At 42.9% G+C, this 19,729-nt stretch overlaps 1 protein-coding gene across 2 annotated transcripts in view; it reads right to left on the reverse strand.

Annotated features, from left to right (window-relative positions):
• Positions 1–19,729, reverse strand: part of FRAS1 (Fraser extracellular matrix complex subunit 1) — a 534,425-nt gene that overhangs the window by 59,705 nt on the left and 454,991 nt on the right. Inside the window, exons 48-57 of one of the 2 annotated variants that reach the window (XR_015165261.1) lie at positions 18,945–19,069; positions 18,520–18,660; positions 16,442–16,669; positions 13,760–13,873; positions 11,919–12,069; positions 10,467–10,626; positions 7,778–7,946; positions 4,482–4,622; positions 2,678–3,022; positions 734–894 (exon numbers count right to left, since the gene is read on the reverse strand). Coding sequence is in view for 1 of the 2 variants with exons in the window: in XM_086405184.1 (XP_086261310.1) it covers positions 734–894; positions 2,678–3,022; positions 4,376–4,622; positions 7,778–7,946; positions 10,467–10,626; positions 11,919–12,069; positions 13,760–13,873; positions 16,442–16,669; positions 18,520–18,660; positions 18,945–19,069 (1,841 nt within the window). In the remaining variant the exon portion in view is untranslated. Of the gene's footprint in view, positions 1–733; positions 895–2,677; positions 3,023–4,375; positions 4,623–7,777; positions 7,947–10,466; positions 10,627–11,918; positions 12,070–13,759; positions 13,874–16,441; positions 16,670–18,519; positions 18,661–18,944; positions 19,070–19,729 lie in introns of both variants that reach the window. The other variant, XM_086405184.1, reaches the window with a different exon arrangement.

Genomic DNA, 19,729 nt, shown 5'->3' on the forward strand with positions numbered 1-19,729 from the left:
AGCGAGGAAAAATCAAAGCAAATCTTATAGAATACTCACCACCCAACACTCATTTGCCTTTGGGAGATTAGGATAAAAGTAACAACTTGCATTTCTCTGTTGGTCTTAAAGTAAATTTTTAAAATCCATAAAATGATGATCAATTTATCACATACCCTAGGTGTTTTTTCTCTAGACATCTGAAATCAATCAAGCGCAGTGATGCTGGATATTATGCTGAAAATGGCATTTGGAGAGTTTGTCAAAGATCTAGGTTGATTTGTTGGCTTGTGTTTTTGAACTCTCCAATGGTCCTGAAATACAAGGCTTTCACCTCTTCTATACTTCCCTTTCCTTGTCCCAGAGGTGAATGGGAAAGTAACGGCAACTTAGCCCTTCAGAAACACAGACATCAACACCACCAAATTAGGGGAAGGCTAGGGAAAGGATAGACAAAGCCAGCTTTTGTCTCATCCTGCCTAGTTGGAAGCCAAAGCGCACATTAAAAAGATGAAAATTACAATATTAACTTCACAATATTACCTTTGGGATCTACAGGTGTGCCATACAGGTAATCCTTTCTAATAATTTGGTGTCTATCACCCATGAGCTTTTCTAAACATCTTAAAGGGAAGATGTCTGAAGAAAGGGAAGACAGTAATATTTCAATATTTTAGAGTCCTCTAGAGACTTTGGAGAGCAGACTAGAGACGACATGAACAACCCATCTGGCCTTTGACCTCTGCATGCTCACCTGCTCAGTGACACCTGGTCCGAACTCCACCTTCCTAGAGCTGGGAACGTAGTCAACTCCTGGGGTGGCAGACGCTGGGTCTGAGGGCCGCGTGGCACACCAGACAGACGTGAAGGTGGAAAGGTCAGTCCCGTGGCGGATAACTGGGATCTTCACTGTACCTGAATTGAGAAGCACACGTTTCAGTGGTCAGTCTTGAATCAGAGTGTGAGTGTGGTTTTCAGAACAATGTCTTCCCTCGATGCAGCAGCTCCATCCTGCCACTTGCCTAGACCACCTTCAGTGACACTCTGTGCGCCCTCTGAAGGCCCAGAGGTGTCACCATCCCTGGCTGTATGGATATTAAGTTCAAGAGCAGACCTGCGGGAGAGCCCCACAGAGGTGGTGCTAGGAAGACAACCTTTAGGGGAAAGCAGTTTTGTGGCTTAAGAGGCGAGGGTCCACTATAGGAAATCAACCCTCAATATTCATTGGAAGGACTGAAGCTGAAACTGAAACTTCAACACTTTGGCCACTTGATGTGAAGAGCCAACTCAACTGGAAAAGACCCTGATACTGGGAAAGATTGAAGGCAGAAGGAGAAGGGGATGACAGAAGATGAGATGGTTGGATGGCATCACCAACTCAAAGGACATGAGTTTGCGCAAACTCTGGGAGATAGTGAAGGAGAGGGAAGCCTGGCGTGCTGCAGTCCATGGGATCGCAAAGAGTCGGACACGACTGAGCGACTGAACAACAACAACAAAGTGGGGAGGGTCCCCTGAAAACACCTTAAGCCTATTTATGGAGAAGAAAAAATAGCCAATTAAGGAAGAACCGGCTAGGGGGCTCTATGAGGCCTGGAGCTGAATGTCCCTAGTTAAATGTTCCTAACTGGGTGATTTCCTTATTCTATCTGAGTGTTGCACACATCATTACTTAAACCATATGTGCTTATTGCTTATCTCAGAAAGAAGCTCATCTTCTGGCCACTGTGACAACATAATTTGTAGGGCCCTAATGATACGCATGTAAATTTTTAGCTGTTTTCACAATCAAGGTCAGAGAAAAGCTACGTGACAAGTCCATCAATAGTACTTTTCGAGCCAATAGCCATGAGGTGACAAGTAGTCATGGCTGGGCATTTGTTGTATGGGGAAGGGAACGCAGTATAATAGAAAGGTCTGGGTTCTAATCCAGTTCTGTCATATTAGCTGGTCTTTGATGATTTATCTCACCTCTCTGGGACCCCATTTGCTCTTCTCTATAAATAAGAAGGAATGCAATGCACATGGTATGGTGGCTGGCATTCAGTAAATACTCCAAAATCTTAGTTTTCACTATTGCTAAGAGTATCACCTTCAAAGAGGTGCAAGGTCTTGATCAGCACAGATTAGCTGATTAGCAGACCTTCAGCACAACCACTGACTCTCTTATTAATAGCAGGATGTCTGTCAACAATATGAGGAAGACTTTGAGATTCATGCGGAGCCCAAAGAGGGAAGAGACCTGGGTGGAAGAAATCTGCCCATTGACTGCCTTGGGCTGTTATGGGAATGAGAGTTCCATTGTTAAAACACTGAAATTTTGAATTTATTTGTTATGGCAGTTGCAGGACACTAAATAATTTACCTCCATCTTCAACAGATCACATCCCCCTCCTTCACATGCCAAATGTTTAGCACTACACCCTCCCTTTGGACCACAGAGGTCAGCCAGTGAGCTCTAAGTCAGGTCTTTTCCTGCCACCAGTAAGCAGAGCAAGATAAGTGAATGGAGTTTCCTAACCTTCACTACCTTTCATTCTTGGTTTTGATGCTGAGTATTACCTGCCTCACACTGATAACCGTGTCACTGAGGAATGGCATTCTCAACATCCTAAGGGCATTCTCAAAACTAAGAGGAAACTATTTAAGGAAGGGATCAGGAGACGAGTAAGGGGAACCCAGAGATGCTCTCCATTACCTGCATCCTCGCTGATGGTAAAAGCCGTGTTGCCCAAGGACACGGTAGAAGCATCATTGGGACCAGCAATGAGCACCTTGGCCGATGCCATTCTTCCGATGCGGGCGTTGTCGGAAGCACCTGTCAGGGCAATCTCAAACTCCTCTTCCTCTTCGTACTCGCTGTCATCGATGAGCATGACATCACAGGTGGACATGGTGACACCAGGCCCAAATATCACTCGACTCTCGGCAGACATCCCTCTAGATTTAAAATCAGAGCCCGATTCTAGAGCATAGAGGCTACTGCCCATAGCTGACTTGGGGACCGTGTAGCAAATCACAGATACAATGCTGCTTGAATCCCCTGAAACACAAATGGCAAGAATACCAAAGTAGTTGAATGAGCATTTCTCAAGTTTTAAAATCTCGTAATTTTGATGGGTATGATTCTTTTTGACATATTCCATTCAAACTCTAATGGAAATGTCCCTCCTTTGCAGTGTCTTAAGCCCGTGGTCTAAGCCACTTGAGGATTTCACATATCTCAGATCCTTCACCAAACAACCTGGAATGGATTTCCTATTCTGTGAATTTTGTGCTCTATTAATTCACAAGACTCATTGCCCGCCATCTAAGACCACAGCGGGTGGAGGGAGAAGAGACATACTTGGTACTTTAAGTAGAAAAGTAATTGTGTCCTGAAGACAGTGCTATGAGCACAGTTGACTGCCTTTCTGAATAGACTTCTGCACTTTAGCTCTCAGGGAGAAACAAGCCTGTTTAAAAAAAAGGAAGACACAACAAAACAAAAACACCCTGCCTCTCTGAACAAACGACTTTACTTATTAGCACTGCCACTTACCTGGGTGATAGGCTATTTGGGCTTGGCCAGCTGACTCAGAGCAACCAACAAGCCTTATCTGTCCTCTGAGTGGCATCACCAAGGGTTGATGTTACATGCAGCGTTGGCCACACTAACACACCATCAGCAGAAACAGCAAAATACCTGACATCATCACTTACAGTCTGGTTGTGGCTTTGAATAGGGATCAATTTCCAAGTGTTTAAAAAAATTTGTTGTTAAATATTATTATTGGAGTGTAATTACTTTACCATGTTGTGTTAGTTTTTCTGTACAGCAAAGTGAACCAAAAGTCCATATTCATACAGCCCCTCCCTCAATTTCCATGTGTTTTTAAAGTCACAATATTTCACAATCGTAAATCCATATGATCTTTCTTTTGATTTTCCACGCCAGTGGAATCACCCTTTATTTCTCACACACAGTTAATTTCTCACCTGAGCTCTACATGTGACACTCACATGTGGAAATCTTTAAATACATTTTCAGTCTCCCAAGAAGACAGGAAGCCAGTTCTCGCACACTGTAACTGCCTGCCTTGACCAAGGCTACTAAATATTTTTGGACTGGGTGATTGATTAAGAACTCTGAGTTCAGGAGTCATTTGCAAGGCCAAATGTAACTAGCCTTCTGGTCCCACTTAAGAATAAATGGGCATGCAAACAACTTCAACAGAGAAGCCATCTGTAGAATTCACTGTAGGGAGGATGGTTATTGGGGATTGAAGTGAGTTGATAACCCACGATGCACCCCCACACATGAGTTAACATGGTACATGAGCATGTGGCATGTGAAAGGGACAGAATAAACGTTAGCTATTATTACAGCTCCTTGCCGCCTTGGGCACCAACAGACCTTTTCTTTCAATAGGTGCAAACAGAAAGCCAGCACTCTCGTTGACCCGGTAGGTCTTCTTATCAAACTCTAATGTGGGCTCGTCCTCAGTGTCATTGATAATGACCTTCGCCTGGGTGAACTCCCCTAGTAGGGCGTACGCTGGCATGCTGAGCTCCACGGTGAAACTCTCGACGTCCTCAAACACGTTGTCATCGTTGATGACGATGGTGCAGGACTTGGTGTCCTCTCGCTCATCAAACTGCACCTGTCACGAAGGAAACAGCAAGGAGATAAGAGGTGCCTCAGATTCCCCCGCTCCGCTCCCCAAGGGCATCATGGGGAAAAAGAGGACCCAAGTCCAGTGGGAAGGCCACTGAATGAAACAGTTGGTTCTTCCTGTCAAAACCTCCCGCTGTATCACTTCTCCCCATTCTATCTCTGCACACTGGGGCTGATTCACTGTATATAGACATGGAAGGAAGAGACGTCTCCTACCATGCGGTAAACGTAGAAAACCATGCAGGTAACTATTCATATCCTGTTTTATTAACTCAGCTGGGACAGCAAGAGTCATTTTTTTTAACACCTAAAAAAACTGTTTCCCTATTTATTTGGTTGTGCTGGGTCTTGGTTGCATCCCAGGGGATCTTTTAGTTGTGGCATGTGCTATCTAGCTCCCTGACCAGGGATGGAACCCAGGCCCTTTGCATTGAAAGCATGGAGTCTTAGCCACTGGGCCACCAGGAAAGTCACAGCACAAGTTGTTTGATTACTTGGTTTTCCTTCCATTTGTGGCAAGTTTAACTGGAAAGATCTTTGAACTTGGAGTGTGAAATTCTGGCCTCAAGTCCTGGTTCTGTTACTTCCAAGCTGGGTTAGGCTATAAAACTTCACAAACCTCAGATTCGCCATCGGCTAAATAACAACAATATGTCTATTTCACATACTTACTGGGAGAACTAAATGAGAAATGTAAAATGAAGGCACTAACTTTACTTTAAAGCATGGAACAAATGCAAGATATTACCATCATCACCATATTACTCATATAATCAAAACTGACATAGAATCTCAGTGTACTGAATTATGGAGTTTGAATTCAGAGACAGTCACATTATGAACAGGCCAGACTGAATTTTAACTTTACTATTACATCCTTTCCCATTTAGATGTAGTAGATCCATAATGTGAATTAACTTAGCCTGATATAAAATAGAAAAATTAATTTATATGCATACAATTGTGAATTTATAGGGACTTCTTCTGGTTGTACTTTGTCTTTATAAAAAAGATGATTAAAACCTACACATGGAACCAGGGTTATGGATCAGTCTAAAACTGAGTGGACAGGCAGTGGGTCTGGACTGAATTTTGTGAAATAGCTAAAATGTGTAAAAATTAGTCCTAAACCTCTAGGGTCACACAAATCTGAAAAACACATGCTTTTCATCAATAAAAATGTACTATTCTGCATCTAATCAACGTATCAAATTAAGTTTTACTAAGATCCACATTTTAAAATGCTCCCAGCTAAATGAAACACTCAAAGGTTTCTATTTAGGTCTAGAACACACTGTCTGTTGTCATTCTCTGAAAAGCACAAGTATGTGTTCTTTATTATTATTTTGCTAAAACATTCCTTAGCTTATCTGATCTATTCTAATTTCTCATTTATATTTGACATAGATTAGAAGTTTGGGATTAAAATATACACACTACTATAGATATAAGATATCAGGGCTTCCCTGATAGCTCTGCTGGTAAAGAATCCACCTGCAACACAGGAGACCCCAGTTCAATTCCTGGGTTGGAAAGATCCACTGGAGGAGGGATAGGATACCCACTCCAGTATTTGCCTGCAATGCAGGAGACCTGGGTTCAATCCATGGGTCGGGAAGATCCCTTGGAGAAGGGAATGGCTACCTACTCCAGTATTCTTGCCTGGAGAATTCCATAGACTGTATAGTACATGGAGTCACAAGGAGTCAGACACGACTGAGTGACTTTCACATATATAAGATAACAAGGACCTACTTTATAGCATAGGGAACTATACTCAGTATTTTGTAATAATCTATAATGGAAAAGGATCTGAAAAAGAATATATATATGTATATATATATACACACACATATATATATGAATTACTTTGCTGTACACTTGAAACTAACACACATTTTAGATCAACTACATTTCAGTAAAAATGAAAAAAAAAATTGATGTAAGAGGCATTAGCTTAGTCCAGCTGAAATGCTTCAGAAAGAGAGCCCACTTCTCTTTACAGGGATTCATGCTGCCATAAGAATAATGAAACTACTTTTAAAAAACACTTAATAAATACCTAATAAGTGCCAAGTATTGTACAATACTTAAATCTGACATGTAGAGGGTGTCCTGCCATAAAGGAGTTTACTATTTATGTCCTCTTTTCTCTTTTGCTTTCACTTTTTCTTTTTTCTCCTTCATTCACACCCTGGCACTAATTACCACTGCTACCAGTGCTGTCACATAGAGATGTGCAAATGTGTGTGTGTGTGTGTGTGTGTGTGCATGCAGGCATGCATGTGTGTGTCTCTACACTCCTACAAACCCAAACAGCCGCCAACGGATTTTCTCTAAGGCAACTCACACACAACATGTCCAAAGCAAAATCAAGATCACCCCCTCGCTAGACCTGCTCCTCTTTGGCATCCCCTCCCAGCGAAGGCATCACCATCCATCTCTCCCTTCTGTCCACTCTCTAGCCCACTGCTGAATCCTATCAATTCTTACTGGTCTGTTGAATCCACCCCCTTGTTTCCACCTTCACTTCATTTGTTTTATTGAGTAGAGTTGATTTACAATGCCGTGCTAGTTTCAGTTGTACAGCAAAGTGACTCAGTTATACGTATCTATCTCTTCTTTTCAGATTCTTTTCCTTTATAAGTTGTCACAGAATACTAAGTATAGTCCCCTGTGGTATACAACAGGTCTTTGTTGGCTATCCATTTTATATATATAGCAGTGTGTATTCGTTAATTGAAAACTCCACCTTCACTTTATAAATGAAGCTCATCTCCCACACACCGATTCCAAGAGCTCCCCAACTAGTCTCCCTACCCTTCAGGTAATGAGAAGTAAGGAGGAAAGTTAGGATATCAAAGGCTGAGTGTACAACATGGTGCCTGGGAGGCTCTTCTTGAAGCAAAATGTGAAGATTGAGAAGCTGGACAGCAGTTAAAACTGTAGCAGGGACTAGACAGACTGTGAAGGAAAGAGCACTGTGGGAAGACAACGTAGCGCAGTGACCCGAGGGAGGGTGCGATGGGCAGGGAGGTGGGGTGAACAAGGGGGAAACTACCACAGTTGAAGAGAGCCACCTCCCAGCCTGGCTGCAGCCCACCGGCAGTTCGGGAGTCAGAGGCCCCCATGCCCACCTACCTGGCCAGCATACTCCACATAGTCCTGCTGTCCCGGCTGGGAGCCCACCTGGGAGCTGGAGGTGGCCGTGCCTTGCTCCGTGCGACACAGGACAATGGCATACTGGTTCAGGTTCCCCATCCTCTGCACCGTGACACTCACTGACCCTGCTTTCTCACTGACATTGTAGCTGGAAGCACACAAAAAGGCCATCTCTGAAATTCTGAAAGGGCTGCGAAGAATCCGTGTACTTAATGCTTATCTCTGAGGGTTGGTTACTGGGGTCGGACAGTTCTGAGAGGAGGTAGTTTGGTTCCTATAAGAAGTTAACTGTCAACTGATGGAACATATTCACTTGTGACAGTCATAGAAGCAGGTGACCAAAGAAGGAGTGGATGCAGAAGGATATCTGCCCCATTTTTAGAAGGAGGTGGAAGACAGCACATAGGAGGTATGCCCTCCATATTTCAGAACACAAAGAAATAACAAACACTGTCATCCAAGTGTGGTAGAGTAATTAGCAGTGAGTTCCTTTGGAAGAAAGCTGCTTGGAAGCCAATTAATAACTTGGTTCAGGTGGGAACTAACTGGACCAGGTCTCTAGGGTGTTTAAAAGAGCCAGAGTGGTGCCAGAAGTAAGAAAATGAGAACTGGGCCAAGGAAACAAAGGCGTTGAGGCAAATGGGGCTTTATGACAATGGGAGAGGGCCAAGGTGCTGTAGACTGGAAGTGTGCCCCTCCACACTTGTATGTTGAAGCCTTAATCCCCTCTGTGACAGTAATAGGGCCTTTGCAAAGGTGATTAGGTCACAAGAGTGAAGCCCTCATGAATGGGATTAGTGTAGTCATACAAGAGTGAAGCCCTCATGAATGCTATTAGTGCCATCATAGAAGAGAGCTCCATTTGCCTTCTGCCACAAGACGTTACAGCAAGAACTCAATTCTCCATGGACCATGAAGCAGACCCTCATCAGACACTGAATTTGCCAGCACCTCAGTCTTGGACTTCCCAGCCTCTAGAGCTGTGAGAAATAAATTCCTGTTGTCAAGTTACATAATAAGTCACCAAAGTTATGGTATTCTGTTAGAGCAGCTGGAATCACTAAGACATAGAATTAACTTAGCTTGCTGCTAGGAATTTCTGTTGAATTGCAAAGCAGGAGGCAAAGTATACAGGTGCCATTTATTCATAACAAGCTATCCAGGTTGAGAAAAGCTCAACCTGACCTGGGCTTTGTTTTTCATCACTGAGGATGGCCATTAACTTTGACTTGTGGCTTGTTGCCATGAGGATTGCAGGCAAAGTGCCTTTGAGGGGTTTATTTTCATTGCCAGTTTGGGGACTCTCTGTATTAGTTAGTCCATCAAACATTAGAGGGTTGTCCAGAAAACATCATCAGTTTTATTCAACTTATTTAATTCTGAAGGAGTTACAAGTAAGAGGTAAATAGCAGCAGAGTGTATGTATATAATGGAGAATGAAATGGCAACCACTCCAGTATTCTTGCCTGGGAAATCCCATGGACAGAGACTGGTGAGCTACAGTTTGTGGGGATCACAAAAGAGTTGGACACAACTTATCGACTAGACAATAACTATATATATATTATATATATATATAAAACACATATATATGTTAATTCTAATTTTCCACTCATTCTCCAAGTGTGTGTAACCATAGAATAGCCTCCATCTGGGGCACATGAAACCAAGTTTGCATGCTTCTTTTCTTCCCAAGATCTAATTTTCATTTGAATTATAATGAGATTGGTTTCTTAGTGGGTCTGTGAAATGTAGATTTAAATAATTATATCTCCCACAAAAATTACAGTCCTAGTTATAATCTAATCCATAAAATCAGCTCTGTGTTTTACCACTCAGTGACTCTCTACCTCTGGACTCCCCAACAAGACTACAAAAGTGTCTTGAAGAGCTGTCTGTGTTAAGCTATGAATTTTTAACTAAAGATACATGATTCTGTGTACACCAAAAGAGCGAAGGGGAGAATATAAGCTTAAGAACAGGGAGAATGGAGACAGAAGGCAAAGACTGTTTCTGCAGGCCAGTGATTATTTTTTTCAATGTATTTTTTCCCCATCACTTCTTCTGGATTATCTTCTAAACTTGAAGACTGAAGGAAAAATACTTTCAGGAGAAGCAGTAAAGCATGATGGTTAAGATCACTGGACTTTATTGCTTATTAGCTATATGACTTCAGATAAGTTAATGTTGTTTAGTCACTAAGTTTTGTCTGACTCTTGTGACCCCATGGACTGTGACCTACCAGGCTCCTCGGTCCATGGGATTCTCAGGCAAGAATATTGGAACGGGTTGCCATTTCCTTTTCCAGGGAATCTTCCCGACCCAGGAATCAAACACGCATCTCCTGCATTGACAGGCGTGTTACCACTGAGCCACATGGGAAGCCCTCATATAAGTTACTTAACCTATTTCTGTCTCTGTTGCTTCATTATTGTGGAGGCAACAAGGTTACTCATCTCATAACTGCAAGCATTAAACAAGACGACGTATGTCAATTACCCACTACATATGGCATTCAAGAAATATTTGGTGCAATTATTATTTTTATTCTTATTATCATCCCACCATCATGACTGGATGATTACAGCTGACCTCCAAGGTGCTTCATCTGGGCTTCCTCTGCTTTCCTGTTTCATTTCTCAAGAATGAACACCTACAGCACTTGTACCTGGTATATTTAAAACTGATGAGGGACCACTGGATATGGAAGATGTTGTCGTTGACCACATTGGGTTTACTGTCTTTCACCAGAAACTGAAAACTATCCATCATCTCATGGATCTTCTCTTCATGCAACACGTAACGAATCAACCCCAAGTTCACATCCTCTGTGGGAAAAAAAGATACTGAATTAACCAGGGGATGTAAAGACAGCCTCATAGATTTCTCCCGACACATCCAGTTTATTCTTCTAGTGGATTACAGACAAAACTTATTTTTCCAGGAATAAAAAAAGATTGTAGTCTGAAAAATAAATGTTTCTACCAGATCTTAAAATAAGATCCTGTAATTCTGTTTGTGTACAAGAAGTACCATTATGCTGTTGAACAATGACAATCCCAGGGTCTTGGCAAAAAAAAAAAGCAGTTTAATAAATGTCTATGGAAAGTTTAAAGCAAATCTTAGAGCCAACAGAGGAAAGTCTCTGACCCTGTCTGCCATGCATATATGCTTATAGCTGTCCCTACTTCCTTCAAAATAAAGGTTCTTTGGAAGGTATGTGTTACTGAGAAAAGCTGGGGTTGGATTAAAACATCCCCCTCACAAGGCACAGACAACATGGGGCTAGGAAAGAAAATGGATTGAGGAAAATGGACAGGGATTAAAAGGAAATATGGCACATAAATTGTGAGACACAGTTGTGTCTTCCCAATTAGGTCCATCCCCAACAGCAGTCTAGAAGACTCTGAAAAGTTTCCAGTAAACTAAAATACAAATTGGTTTGCTTGATGTGATTCCAAACAGGAAACTATTCTATTGAGCAATCTACCCATGTTGATTTTTCTTTCTTTGCTGAAGACAAAAAAATCCATAATCCTTTAGAGAAAAAAATTTAACCACACAGGATCACAGATGTTTCATAAAGTCTGGTGGCTATTTTTGTTTTGAAAGCAAACCCACAAGTATCACATGATCTTTTCCAAACAACTTGGTCAAAACTGAAAGCAATTTGGGAACTGAGGAAGCCAGGTAAAGATAAAAATTTTCTTTTTGGGGGCCATAATTTGGAGTAACAGGGGAAAAATATCAGGAGAAGTAAAATTTCACTGTTGGATTGTTAGATGCCAAAAGATCTATTTGTCTGTAAATAGGTCCGGGGGAAGCAGCTGGCAGTGGTTGCAAGAAAGATGAGGGAGGTAGTGGAACTGGGGTTAGAACAGACCCTTCCCACTTCTCATATTAGTTGTTCAGTCGTATCCAACTCTTTGAAACCCCATGGACTGTAGCCTGCCAGGCTCCTTCGTCCATGGGATTCTCCAGGCAAGAATACTGGAGTGGGTTGCCCTTCCCTTCTCCAGAAGGATCTTCCCAATCCAGGGATCAAACCTGGGTCTCCTGAATTGCATGTGAATTCTTTACAATCTAAGCCACCAGGGAAGCCCAGCTCCTGAGTGCTCACCCTGTGTGAAGGTAGCCACTGCCCTGCCAGGCTGCAGTTTGTTCTCCACGTGGCCATGCTTGGGGCCCGTGGTGATCTCATAGACAAGTTGCAGGTCCTCCGTGTCCGGGTCCATGGTCAGCAGTTCCTTCTTGGTGATCAAGTTGGTTGCCTGGAATAGAAACCCATTAAATTTAATTCCTGAGATGGGAATAAAGCAGGAACAAGACCCTCTGACTCAGATTTAATTCAGTTCAACCATGATTTACTAAGTGCATTTACTGCCTGGAAAACTTTGTCAGGATTGAAGAGGTTATGAGGACAGAAACCATCCCAGCCTCTGTCCTTGATGTTCATTCTTTCTTGGGGAAGAAAGGCTTATGAGGAAAGTAACTGTGGTGAGTGCTATAGTGGGAGATGCAGAAAAGACTGCACCACAGTTTTAGGGAGCCAGGACAATTCATTCCACATGGATTAGGGATGGGGGTGGCTTGAGTTTGGCCTTGAAAGAAGGTTGGAACTTTGAAAGAAGGATACAATCCAGGGAAGATGGCCACTTTATACCGTATAAGAGTTGATTACAGTGTTTGAAATTAAGACAGACAAATATATAATATCCCAATACTGCTCAAATATACTGGCTAAATTTTAATTCACTCATTTATTCATTCAACAAATATTTAATGAGACCAAAGGTTTGAGAGAAAAAAAGGATGGTCAACACTGTTGACTGTTACTAGACCCAGTAAAATAAGGGCATGTAAGTGATCTTTGATTTGGTGAAACTGAGGTCATTGATGACTCTGATTAAGAGTCACTGCAGTAGGGTAAGAGTTGGAAGTGGAAGACCAGTTGGAGAAGAAGAGAATAGGATGATTCTGAGTATTGAGAAAAATTTCGAATAGGGCATGAGAGGAATCTGTACTAATTTTGTCTCATATATTTTAAAATTCCCAATGAGTTCAGTGGAACACTGTAACACCACTTCTACACATAAAACCAACACATCAGTGACATGGAGATGGGAAAATTCACATCCTAGAGGCAATACCACAAACAAAAGTATGAAACCAGTTCCCAAACTGAACTGAATAACTGTGTGTGTTTAGGTGGAAATGAGAATTTAATGCTTGACATGGTACCAGGTGAGAATTATGGCATATCTTAAAATGACCCAATTGGAACTTACGAAAAGGAGAAAAAAATTTTAATTTCTAGAAATCCTCTGATGATACTCATCTACCAAAAAACTCACTTCCTTCCCATCTATGGCATGTATGAGAAGTTTTCCCAAATCCATCCTCCCCTTTTTCTAGTCAACAAACTTTTAGCTGAGCACCAAACTGCCTAGCTAGACACTCCATGCAACAGATAGGGCCATAGGATCAATTTCTTCTTACAACAATATGAGTGCAAGTGATGTGTTTAATTTCTGTATCACTTGCTTAAAATTAAGTTCCTTGCCCCTATTTTTCTGTATTCCTCTTCCCATGGTATGCAGTACTGATGAACAGCTGAAGAGTTTTTCGCCCTGCTTTTTGATAGCAACACTCTAGTGATGGCAGAAGAGTAAGTCAGAAGGAATATGCATCTCTGAATGGTCACGTGGAGCCCTAACCTCCCCACTTCCGTGCTTTACGTGAGAAAAAAATTTCTATCCTGTTTGAGCTACTATATTTGGAGGTCATTCTGTAAGAACATCTTATACTATAATACAATTCTCACCAGATTCATGGAGCTCAGCAATCTTAAGAACTCAGCTTACTTAGGGCGGGATAAGTTGAACAGTTCTGTTCATATTGTCAAGAATAGGATAGAGCCCAAGTTGGTTACTGAGACAGTAGCAGATGGAAAGGCCTTACCTTGCCATCCACGTACTCCAGCCACTGGAGCCCGAGGTTGGTAACAATCCTAGGGGTGCCATCATCCACTGGAAGGATGTCTATCCAGAACTGCTGAGGTGCTGCTGTTATGATCTGTCATGAAAGCCAGAAAAGAAAACTCATCATTCACACATACCTGAAGTATGTCAGGTCTAGGACTTACAGAAGCTGGAACGCCTGAAATCTGTTGACACTTTACAACAGGCAACTGAGCAATTTCCATTGCTTATCACCACTCGGCTCCTGAGGTTTCAGGGATAATGCTGACTGACAAAGTGGAAATGATATAAGAAGAAAAGCAAGACACAAGTCGCACTCTTGCTGGAATTTCAGCTGCTATGGAAGTTGGTTTTCCCAAACTTAAGCTTTCTTTAGTTGAGTTCAATATTGCCCCCAAGGTGAAACAATAAACAAAATATCTTCCTTTCAATAACTCTTGGTAAAACTTCCGTCATTAAAATGTGAATCCCAGGGACCTCCCTGATGGTCCAGTGGTTAAGACTCTGCATTCCCAGACCGCAGTTTGATCCCTGGTTGGGGAACTAAGATCCTGCATGCTGCACAGCGTTGCCAGGAAAAAAAAAATTAGTTAATGTTAAGGTCTTCAGGTAGGATTCTGCTAGATGTGAAAAGATGTTCATGGGAAAAGATTTCCTTTTTTCTTTTTTTGAGAAAGAACTGTTCACATGGGGAAAAGGGGCAGAAGAAATCAAGAATAAAAGCATTTGTGAGGACTTCCTTGGTGGGCCAGTGGTTAGGAATCCACCTGCTAATGCAGGATACATGGGTTCAATCCTTAGTTCCTCCCACATGGTGTGTAGGAACTAAGCCCATGGGCCACAACTGCTGAAGCCCACGAGCCCTAGAGACCACACCAAGAGAAGCCACCACAATGAGAAGCCCATGCATCACAACTAGAGTACAGCCCCCACTCGTTGCAACTAGAGAAAGCCTGCTCACAGCAACAAAGACCCAGCACCACCACTTCCAAAAAAGTGTGTGTGAGAATAGTGCAAAGACATTTCAGTTTATGACTTTATCACCACACAGATATACACATGCATATTCACAACATACATGGAGAGTCCCGTCCAGTACCTCCCCATTTTGGAACGGATACAATAAGCTGGCAGACAGGGCAGCAAGATACTGGTGTTTCAGCCTCCTCCAACCCTCCCAGATAATTTCCATTTTCAAAATGACACGGTCCCCCGGAGACCTGCTGTGACCTTTTATGTTTATCAGAGAGGTGGCCCTCTTGTTGATTCATCCTGAAATCTTTTTTTTTTTTTTCTCCTCTTCTGAAAGTCAAACAAACTGGGGAAGCAGCCACAGTATGGGAGAGGGAAAATGAACGTGATGACCTGCCAGGTGGAGATGCAGTGCGCACACTGAAATGGCAGGGAAATCCCAAGAGCCATCCTACTGACACCTTGGCCAACTGAGAATGACCTTCTCACAGGCTGTTGGTTTCTAAAGCACACCAGAGGATCTTTCCTGGCCAGGCAAAGAATCATTCATCATCAAAGGAGGGAAAAAACTGCAGGCCCGAGAAGCTGCTGACCCTTCGCTTATGCTGAAAGTAAACAGTAGGGTGTGATCACGTGCTCATTAAAACTGCTTATGCTGAGTCAGACAGCTGTGTGAGACGTCAGGGGTCCACCTTTCATCAGAGTTGCAGTTATTCCTAGGGGAAGGTTATGGTGCTGCAGGAAATCTGCTAAAAAAGAGTAGAACTGCAGGGAAGAGAGTGAAAGGGGATGTTTATAGTTTCTTCTGAACACCTAAATGTTAGAAGTGAGCAATTCCCTTAAGAGAGAGAAGCTTGACAGTTTCATGACCTCAAAAGAAAAGCAACTTCATTTGTTCCACAAGCTGGTCCTAAAGTGACGACCATGATGATTAGAGCCACAATTTATTGCCTATTTCTTGTGTTTCCTGTGGGCTAAGTGCTTTGTGTAATCAGGGGAGTAGATATCCTCATTGTACAGATAAGGAAGCTAAGGCTTAGAAAGGTTAAATGACTTACAAAGACACTCAGGTAGTAAGTGACAGAAGCAGAATTTAAATCAGTGTCTTTCAGATGCAAAAGCCATACTCTTAGCCACTATAATTCTTCATGAGACTGAAAGCTCTGACTGGCTCAGGAGACGATTTGGAACCCTGTGATCTGATTGAAAACCCAGATGAAAGAAAAAAGGAAGGAACAAAGGTTGAGTGCAAAGGAAAAGGAAAAATAATAGCAGTGATAATAACAATAATGACCATCTTTTACGTGAGTACTCAGTCTTTGCCAATAGTGTCAAGCATTTTTTATGGATCTTTTTGTTCCTTAGACCAATGGAAGCCAGTGGTGATCCTTGTGCCCACTGTACAGATGAAAAGCTGAGGCTTATGGAAGTTAAGCCATCTGTCCAAGGCCAATTAGGTGACAGAACCAAAACTCAAGCAGTGTTGAGTAAATGCGTGCTAATTTGCTTCAGTTGTATCCAACTCTTTGTGATGCTATGACTGTACCCACCAAGCTCCTCTGTCCATGGGATTCTCCAGGCAGGAATACTGGAGTGGGTTTACCCTTTGCCTAAAAATGCCATGTTCAGCCTCCAGACAAGCTCTGGCCTGCTGTGCTCCGCCTCCCTCTCTGCTGTTTCTGCCCCTCACCTCTTTTCCTCCTTCCTCAACAATGAAGAAGGGATTCGTCCCATCAGCCACGGTGAAGGTAAATCGGTCTCTGAGGGAGTTGCTGCCATCGTGGCTGTAGCGGACCCGGCTCTGGTAGATGTCCTCCATGGCGAAGGTGGACGTGAGCTGGAAGGGCTGCCCATCGGCGGTTCGCTCGATGGTGCCGTGGCGTGGGGGCTGCACGACCGTGAACGTGACAGACTCGGCCTGTCATGGAGGCAACAAGAGGAGAAGGGAACTCTGTATCAGGAGCCAGACGTGTGAGTGGTGGCCAACAGGTGGCCAAGGGTAGTTAAACCCAAAGACCTTTATAAGACAAAGACTGCCTTTTCTTTATAGACACCAAAAATCAAGCTAAGGAGAGAAATTATATTGGTTACTACAATCGAACTTATATTCTGCTGCCTTCTGTTTTTAAGATAAGACATTTAAATTTGTCCTTTTGGGGTCGTAGGGGAAAACTTGAATTTTTAACCTCTAAGATGGTAAGAACTAGACCTTTTAAAATCACTCACTTCCTTTCCATCCACTCTCCTCCCCCAGCACACACACTTTTCCAAAATTCATACATAGAATCTATGCATCAGAACAGAAGCATAACTTCCCATTTTTATTTTTTTCATTGGAGTGTAATTGCTTTACAATGTTGTGTTAGTTTCTGCTGTACAACGAAGTGAATCAGACATCTATGTACATATATCTCCTCCCTCTCAAAACTCCCTCCCACCACCCCCATCCCACTCCTCTAGGTCATCACAGCACCCAGCTGAGCTCCCCCTATTTTACAGAAGGTTCCCACTAGCTAGCTATTTCACACATGTGGTGTATATATGTCAACACTACTCTCTCAATTCATCCCACAAATTTCCTATTTCTAATAACTGCTTCTAGAGTGACATGAGAAGGAAAAATACTGATAAAGAAAATCCTGCTCAGGACTCTCCAATGATTTCCCACCATCTTGGAAGAAAATGCAGAGGCCTGACCTGGGCTAAGAAGGTCTTCTGTGACCTGGTTCCACAGTTCCTCTCTGGCCTCATCCTTTTCCTCTCCTGCTTGTTCACTGGGGTCTAGACCCTTGGCCTGGCTACTCAATTGTTCCAAGCGTACTGGATCACAGGGCTTTTGCCCTCCTGAGGTATTCTCCCAAGAAACTGCACAGTCTGCTCTTTCTCTTCCTATCTCTGCTCAAGTATCAGCCACTCAGAGAAAACTTCCCTGACCTGTGCCTCAAACAGCACACGCATCAATCTCTGTCACCTTCATGTCACTTTATTTTTATTTCTAGCACTTATCACACCTGACACTATAGTCTATGTTCTTTCTTTCTTTATCATCTGTCCCCCTAACCAAAGGTTGTAAACTCCCTAAGGCTAGCACTTTGATCTGCTTTGTTCACAGTGCTGTCTTTAGCATCTAGAGCTGACCTTGGTAATAAATACTTGCTGAAAGAATGAATAAATAAACGAATGCATGCTGGCACGGGGAAGGGCATACATAGAACTAATTAATAAGTGAGTGGTACCCTTAATGGGAGCTAAATCATGTCAGAATATTAGATTCTTTAATTGGAAAGCATTAGGAGAGGAGGAGTTTAGTCTCGACATGCCCTGTTCTAACGGATAAAGCCTGGTTCTTTGAGAATGTTCACACTGCAATAATTAGTTGTCATCCAGTGAAGTCTCGATGAAGGAGGAAAAAGTGTAGCGGAGAGAAAATCCTTGTTCATTAATAACAGGGAGTAATAAAAATTGGATAAAGTGCCATCGACCTAATTTTCTGTGGATCATAATCAAAATCAGAATGTTAACATGATTGTTAACATGCAATTGTGGGAAAGGATAAATGTATTTAGGGTTTCCAGAAGAGTTTAAAAACAACTTATTTCAAATGTATTAGCTTTTTTTTTTCCAGCAGGCCATGGTATGTTCTGCTTTTTAATCCTTTGAGGATGCTTGTATTACTTTCACCCCCATCCTTCGCCCCACCCTTGGGATCTACTGTCACAAAGCAACAGGCATCTCATTGGACCAGAGAGGCCAGGGGAGCACTCCTACCTCTGTGTCTTCATCCACCGCTTTAAGCTCAAACTCCGTGATGGTCTTCCTCACACCCTCCTGTACCCGCATCCCAAAGTTTTGCACATGGGGCAGCGAGTCATCCACAGGGCGAAGAGTGATGCGGAAAGTCTGAGTCACCTACAGGGTGGAAAAGTGCAGGTGGGCCGCCTGTCCCCAGCAGCCACCCGAGGAGAAGGCAGACGCTCTCTGCATTCCCTTTCACACCGTTCCTGGCGTGACTGACTGACCAGGAACCCAGAGGTGAATTCTTTTTGGCAAGATAGAGTTCTCTTTGCCTCTGTCCTGGGCTGAGAGTAGAGGGAAACGGAGCTCTCTCAACAATGGTGGCTCCGGGCCCTCCAGTTAAAGGAGAGGACGCTGAATTGATACCCATCAAGGAGGGAAGCGAGTTTCTCACCCACCTCGTGGACTCCATCAGAGAGCGTAAAGCTGAAGGCATCTGAATGCTTCTCAGTCTCACTGGAGTGGATATACTGAACGTTTCCTGAAGTGAGGTCAGCTTGCGTAAAGGAACTAATCTGGGTGCCTAGCAAAAGACGAGAACCAGAGAAAGGGTGTCAAGAGGCGAGTCATGGCTCTCTCAGCTAAGGGAAATGTCACAATGTCCCCAGAGAGAGTCCTTTGTCCTTTTCTTACAGTATCAATGTGCTGCCCTCTAAGACCTTGGGTTAGAGCTGTCTGTGTGTTTTCCCTGCAACAGCATATGTTCTGTGGGAACATGTGTTAATTATCTAGGCTTCTACCCTGTGCCAAGGCAACAGCTGGTGCTCAATAAATGTTACTCTCTTCTCTCTTGGGGTTTATGTATGCAGGTCAAACTGTGAAAGGTAGAGCCATTGCCTTCTTTGCCAGACTCCTCGCTCTGAAGTTTTACATCCCCCATTGCCTCATAGTCCTTTCTGAAAACCTGCCCTAATTTTGAATATTGTGTGATGCTTAGTGTTGAAACACTGGGGTCCTAGGGCTTGGCTGCACACAACCTTTTTTCTGAGATTGGTGAGCCTTAATTTCATCGGATATTCTTCAAGGTCTCTTTCATTCTCAGTTTTATGATTCTAGCTTCTTATATACCACTTTGGCCAAGATGGCAGTAACAAAACTTACCACATGACTTTGGAGTTTGAGCAATCATTCTTTCTCAACTCTCAAATGACCTACCAGTATCTTTTAAAAATGTGATACAGAG

Source organism: Bos grunniens, chromosome 6 (assembly GCF_055505025.1).
Source record: "Bos grunniens cultivar Pamir isolate PY7600 chromosome 6, Bosgru_T2T1.0, whole genome shotgun sequence".
Lineage (NCBI taxonomy): Eukaryota > Metazoa > Chordata > Mammalia > Artiodactyla > Bovidae > Bos > Bos grunniens.